Source organism: Colobus angolensis, unplaced genomic scaffold, assembly GCF_000951035.1.
Source record: "Colobus angolensis palliatus isolate OR3802 unplaced genomic scaffold, Cang.pa_1.0 Scaffold528, whole genome shotgun sequence".
In the NCBI taxonomy this organism is placed as follows: domain Eukaryota; kingdom Metazoa; phylum Chordata; class Mammalia; order Primates; family Cercopithecidae; genus Colobus; species Colobus angolensis.
This window is the reverse complement of record NW_012118799.1, coordinates 413,441-419,638: the sequence shown is the minus strand read 5'-3', so window position 1 is coordinate 419,638 and position 6,198 is coordinate 413,441. Positions and strand designations below refer to the sequence as shown.

At 59.6% G+C, this 6,198-nt stretch overlaps 1 protein-coding gene and 1 long non-coding RNA gene across 2 annotated transcripts in view; both read left to right on the top strand.

Moving 5' to 3' along the window:
• Window positions 1–3,651, top strand: part of TPPP (tubulin polymerization promoting protein) — a 17,619-nt gene extending 13,968 nt beyond the window's left edge. The window contains exons 2-3 of the mRNA XM_011960872.1: window positions 1,611–1,764; window positions 2,419–3,651. Of these exons, the coding sequence (XP_011816262.1) occupies window positions 1,611–1,764; window positions 2,419–2,613 (349 nt within the window). The 3' untranslated portion in view covers window positions 2,614–3,651. The remainder of the gene's footprint in view (window positions 1–1,610; window positions 1,765–2,418) is intronic.
• An 826-nt stretch (window positions 3,652–4,477) lies between these two features.
• LOC105525298 lies at window positions 4,478–5,879 on the top strand. The gene is made up of 2 exons (XR_001003888.1): window positions 4,478–4,525; window positions 4,567–5,879. It is a non-coding gene; the product is annotated as an uncharacterized LOC105525298 (long non-coding RNA).
• Window positions 5,880–6,198: the final 319 nt, after the last annotated feature.

Here is a 6,198-nt window from a genome sequence, read left to right as displayed (position 1 = left end):
AAATACTCTGCCCGTCTTTTCACATGGAATTTTTTTCTCACTGCTGAGTTTTAAGGTTCCTTTGTGTATCTCAGAGACAAGTCCTTTCTCAGGCATGTCTCCCAGTCTGTGGCTTGTCTTCTCATTGTCTTAAGGGTATCTTCTGAGAGCACAGTTTCGAACCTTTTGATGAAGTCCAGTTCATCCATTTTTTCCACTATAGGCCATGTTTTGTTGCCATTTCTAAGAAATCTTCGCCTAATCCCAGGTCACAGAGATCTTCTTTTGGTGTTCTTCTAGAAGTTTCTTTTAGTTTCATAATTAGGACGGTCATCTATTTTGAGTTAGTTTTGTATATAGTGCGCAGTATAGACCAAAGTGTATTTTAATTTGCATAGGGATCACCAGTTGCTCCAGCTCCACTTGTGGGAGAGGCAGTCCTTTCTCTCTGGCTTGCCTCTGCACCTGTGGACATCCGCGGACGGCATGCGTGTGGCTGAGCCAGACTCCCCGGGCTGCGGGGCTGGCGGTGTGCCCATGCCCACATCACTGCCACTTTGCAGTGAAGCCTCGATGAGCTTTGGAGTTGGGTAGTCAGTCCTCTGACTGTTCTCATTTCTTGAAATCGTTTTGGCTATTCTAGGCCCTCTGTTCATTGACTTCTGGAAAGGCTTGCTGGGGTTTTATGGGTCATTTGTCTCCTGAATCTTGGTCACTGTGGTGGATTCTGCAGCTGGGAGTGCCCTCGGAATGCTTGGCCTGCTGGGTGCAGCCTTTCTTGCGCTGTTCCAGAGGCTTCCCTGGTGAAATGCAGGTGGCTTTTGCAGAACTGAGCCTCATCCACAGGATCTCTTGTTTTAAACATCGAAAAACCCTACTTTGGGTTAGTTGTGGTAGATCTGATCAGAAGAGAAAAATGTTTTCTAATTAGAATTATTATATAAGAGACCAAGAGTCAGTTCAGAACCCTCTGAAATTGCCTGAATGGCCTGTGGTGGATGTTGCAAGGCGTGCAGTGTATTTAGATGCAGCGTGTTGTGTGACCAGGAGCTGCTCACCACACCTCCTGTACCTGGCTCTGCACCTCTGAGGCCAGGGCACCACAGGGGCACAGCGGGGCCGCCTGGCGGGTTTTGGAGCCAGGGGGTCTGAAGTGTGGGCCTGTGCCCATGCTGCCAAGTGTCTGGGGGCGACGGCCCCTCCTAACCATGTTCCTGTGTCGGGGACACCTCCACCTAGGATCCCAACACACACAGGCAGAGACGGGGCCCCAGCAGGTCCTCGGACCCCCAACTCCCGGCACAGCTGGGCGGGGCTGTGGTGGCCCCCGGAAGAGGAAGTGGGCTCTGCTCCCTAATGGCCTCCCCCACCGCCCCAGCAGAGTGCAGACCCACAGGCACCCTGTGTCAGACCCCTGCAGGGCCGTGTGAGCATCCAGCTTTATAGAGGACCTGCTTCCGCCAAGCTTTCTTCCAAGACAGTTTGGATTTGCGGCGCTACCAGGGCGGCCGCCTGTGGGTGAAGCCTGTGGGTTGCTGGGCAATGGCTGCCCAGCTCTGCTCGGACCCACGCTGGAGCGGGCAGCCCTGGGCCGGCCTGCGCCCAGCCCTAAGTTGCCTGTGCCCCTGCAGAGGGAAGTCTTGCCGGACCATCACCTTTGAGCAGTTCCAGGAGGCGCTGGAGGAGCTCGCCAAGAAGCGATTCAAAGACAAGAGCAGCGAGGAGGCGGTTCGCGAGGTGCACAGGCTCATTGAGGGCAAGGCGCCCATTATCTCAGGGGTGACGGTGAGCAGGGTGGGGATGGAAGGCGGGGCCTGGAGGGGGCTGGGGGCGGGGCCTGGCAGGTGGGTGCTGCCTGGGGAGGTGTGGTCAGGAGGGACATGGATTGGGGCGTGGCCTGGAGGGTGGGGCATGGGGAGGCGTGGTCAGGAGGGGCATGGATGGGGGCTTGGCCTGGGAGGCGTGGTCAGGAGGGCATGGCCTGGTGTGGGGTCTGGGGAGGTGTAGTCAGAAGGGGCATGGATTGGGGCCTTGGCCTGTGGGGGTGGGGTGGGTCCTGGGAGGCATGGTCGGGAGGGCGTGGCCTGGGGCAGGGTCTGGGGAGGATTGGTCAAAAGGGGCATGGGTTGGGGGGCCATAGCGTGGAGGGTTGGGCGTGGCTGTCCTGACAGCCCCTTCCCTCTGAGGGTGCAGGTGGTGGGGTCCCCAGCTGCATAAACACCAGGTGGACCTGGGCAATTGTTAGGGTCACGGCACCCCACAGGCCCAAGGCTGCCCCAGGGCCACAAGAGATAAAAATAAGAATTAAAATTAAAAGGGGCATAAATCCCAGGGTTTTTGCCCCTTGCCCACCACCTCACCGCTGGGAGACCTGCCCAGGGCACAGCCACCTCACCTGCTGGCAACTTACCTGTCCCCTTCCTCCTGCTCCTCTTGCAGAAAGCCATCTCGTCGCCCACAGTGTCGAGGCTCACAGATACCACCAAGTTCACGGGCTCCCACAAGGAGCGCTTCGACCCCTCTGGCAAAGGCAAGGGCAAGGCTGGCCGCGTGGACCTGGTGGACGAGTCGGGCTATGTGTCCGGCTACAAGCATGCAGGCACCTACGACCAGAAGGTGCAAGGGGGCAAGTAGCCCCCGCTTCATGCCCCGCGGCACTGCCGGTGTCCCTGGAGCAGGGACTCTGTCACCTCGCACTTCATTACATTCCTGTGCTCACTCGGGCAGAACTCAGACGGGTGCCCCAGAGGGGGCTGGGGGGAGGCCAGGCCCAGGCCTCCCTCCTGCCCCTCCTCCTGCCAGATGCCCCCAGCACTCCCCTCTCGAACCAGGTTTGGGCCCCAGTTCACTGACCCTCCTTACACACCTGCGTCCTCAACCGTTTCCAAAGTGTCTCCCAGATCACACCACATCGGGCACGTGGTTTGCAGGTCAAAGGGGTGTTTTAAAGGAGCTGGCTGTCATGGCAACAGGAGGCTGTGCTGACCTCCTGACTGGCAGACACCTTCCAGGAGCCCTGAGGGTGGCAGGAGCTTATCCCAACCAGCAGGCAACTAACACGGAGTTGGCCCCACACCGGGCATGGGAGGTGTCTGTGGGGCCCGAGGCCTGTACTGTGTGCAGTGGACACCACAGGGCCTTCCTGCTTTCCTGGGCAGAGGGCAGAGTGAGGCCGTCTGGCGGGGGTGCTGTGGGGAAGCCGGTCACATGGACACAAGTGTGCACACATGCCTACAGACCAGCTCTGTGCCAAGGGCAACGTCGGAAAAAGGAAAGCTGTGGGAGGCAGTGGGCAGCTTCCCGGCTGACCACAGTGGCCTGGACTGTGAGGTTGGAGTCAGCTCCCTTTGCTTTCCTGAGTAGACGTGGTGGCTGCCTGTGTTCTCAGAGCAGGTCTAGGAAGATTCAGAATGTCTGGTCCCCGTGGTGTTGCCAGGCAAGAGACACGAAGTGCTGAGACACCCCTCGCCTCACTGTGTGACAGGGCCTCTGCCCGGCCCTCCCGCTTGCCCATCCTCACTAGCTGCACCCTGCTTGCTCGCAGACCTCCCATTGCCACAGCCCAAGCGCCTTCTTCAACTCTCCCGAAACGACTCGGCCTAACCTCTCCCGGCCCCTCCCCCTAGAGAGCAGGACACCAGGGAGGACCCCCAAGCCTGCAGTGTCTGGGGGGTTTCTGCCAGTAGATGGCCAAACAGAGCCCATCCAGGACCCTCCACACTGCCAGGACACACCCAGGCGGCCTGCCCTCGCCTGTCTGCACCTGGGGAGAAGCTGGCACTCTTGCTCCCTCCTGGGGAGGCCGAAGGGTGTGGCTACCCACTGTCACAATGGCGCACTGCCACTGTCCCTTGGCACACAAACAGCCACAGCTGCGCGTGTGACCTGCTGGGTTGTGGTTCTGGAGTCTACCTGAGGATGAGCCTGCGGCAGTCTTGGGGAAACGCTTCCAGAGCCTGTTAGCCCGTGGCTACGGTGAGGCTCTGGCCAGGGCAGGGGTGCCCAGGGCCAGGCTCACAGCACAGGATGGTGAGGCTCCTTCCTCACTGGCACGCATGAGCGCCACTCGCCTCCCCTGACTCCCAGGAGTGTACCTGCTGCGGCCACAGCCCTGTGGAAGGACTCCCCCTACTGAGCAGAGCAGGAGCCCCAGGGCTGGAGCTCCCAGCCAGCATGGTTCGCTGAAAGTTGGGGGTCTCCGAGGCCCCTCAACAGCCTGCTGCAGGCTCATCCCCAGGTAGACCCCAACCTGAGGATGGGGAGGACTGGCAGGCAGCTTCCATGGCAGGGCTGGGAAGTTCATGGTGTCTGGCAATAAAGACCAAGGGAAAATGAACCTCAGGCTTCGTGGCTCCTTTAGGATGTCACCTCACCGGCCTGGGGAAGGCGGGGGATGCCCAAGCCCAGCCCTGTGCCCCCACTGAACCTGGCTGGACCGCGTGTGAAAGGCAGAACTAACGTACGGAAGCATTTGAAAACAACTCTGAATGCGCAGTGTGGAATGGTCCGATTACAGACGAGCAGTCACCGGAATTGCCTGATCACAGCCCATCACAACTCCAAAGCCCTTGTGTTGAAGAGGTTGAGGACGAGCTGTCACCGGAATCACCGATCACAGAGGAGCGGGTCATCAGAATTGGCCGATCACAGACGAGCAGTCACCGGAATCACCTGATCACAGACAAGCAGGTCAGCGGAATCGGCCGAACACAGACGAGAAGTCACCGGAATCACCTGATCACAGACAAGCGGGTCAGCGGAGTTGCCCGATCACAGACGAACGGGTCACGGGAATCGGCCGATCACAGCCCATCACAATTCCAAAGCCCTTGTGTTGAAGAGGCCGAGGACGAGCAGTCACCGAACAGGGCGGCTCCCCAGGTCCCGAAGCCTGAGACCCGAAGGACCCTGGCACCCTTACACCCTCGGACTCCTGCCCTCCTCAGCCTCCCTGACCCCAGCGCGGCTCCACCCTGGGCCGCATCTCCTGGTCGGAGGCTGCGTTTCTCCTTCTTCTGTCTATGGGCAACCCAGTCGCCACAGTCACAGCCAAGTCACACAGAACGAACGTGACTCCAGAGGACCTCGCCCTGGAGCTGAGCCTGGCGCCGGGTCAGGACGGAGGGACAGGCGGGTTGGGGTCCGCGGGTCCCCACACGGCGCGGCAGGCACAGAGGCTCGCCAGGCCTTGCTGCTGTCTGTGGGGACGGGGGACACTGAGGAGAGGGGCACCAGGACCCTGCCTCCTGGTCACTGGTTGGCCTCAGACAAGAATGGCCTCAAGAGCCAAGCACTTTGGGAGCACACCAGAAACCGGCCCTGAGCACGAGAAGCGTCTCCACCCGGCCCGGGCACCACCCGACCCCGCAGGGAACAGGCCCTGTCACCGACGGGGCACTTCATCCACGCGGCCAGCACCGACTCACCACAGCCCTTCCCAGACCTGGCTGGAATGACCGGAGCGGCGGGGCTCATGGCTCCCATCTTGGCCCCTGGAGGTGAGCTCCTTCGCAGAAGTGGGCCCTTCACTCTGAGGAAAATTGTGGCATGCATTCCGAACCCTAAGACCCCCCTGTGGGTTTTGTGAATGAGATCGAGGCTGCTGTGGCACCCAGCCCGTCCTAGCCTGGAGCACCGTGGGCTCGTGGAGGGAGAGGCCCCACACCCCCGCTCTCCCTCCAGACTTCCAGGGTTGGTGCCCACGAGTCAGAAGCATTCCTGCCTTCCCTCAACGGCCCCCAGGCTTTCCTCAGACGCGCGGGAGCCAGGAGAGCCCCCTTCTCCACTCGGCTCCAAAGCGAATCTTTGAAAACACCCACTCTGCTCCCGTCTCTGTCACCTAGCCAGGAGGGGTAGCAAAAATGAAGTCACGAGGGCATAGTGGTCACCATTGTCAGTTACAGTTTGTCTGTGGAACCTGCAGTTGCATCTGTGTGCCGCCTCCAAACACAGAACATTGGACAGCAGCCCCACTGCACGTAACAGACCCGTGCATCTTCCTCAGTCAGTTTCTGAATATTGTGAATTCAGGCAGGTGTGTGTTCTCTTCTGCATGTTTTTATGCACTGCCAATTAGCTTCTACTAACCATGGTTCAACAGAAAATAAATGTGTATTTGTGAATAACAGAAACTGCACAGCCTGCAAACCAGGAGAGGGACAGGTTGTCAGGGGTGACACCAGGAGAGAGGGACAGGTTCTGTCGGGGGTGACCAGGAGA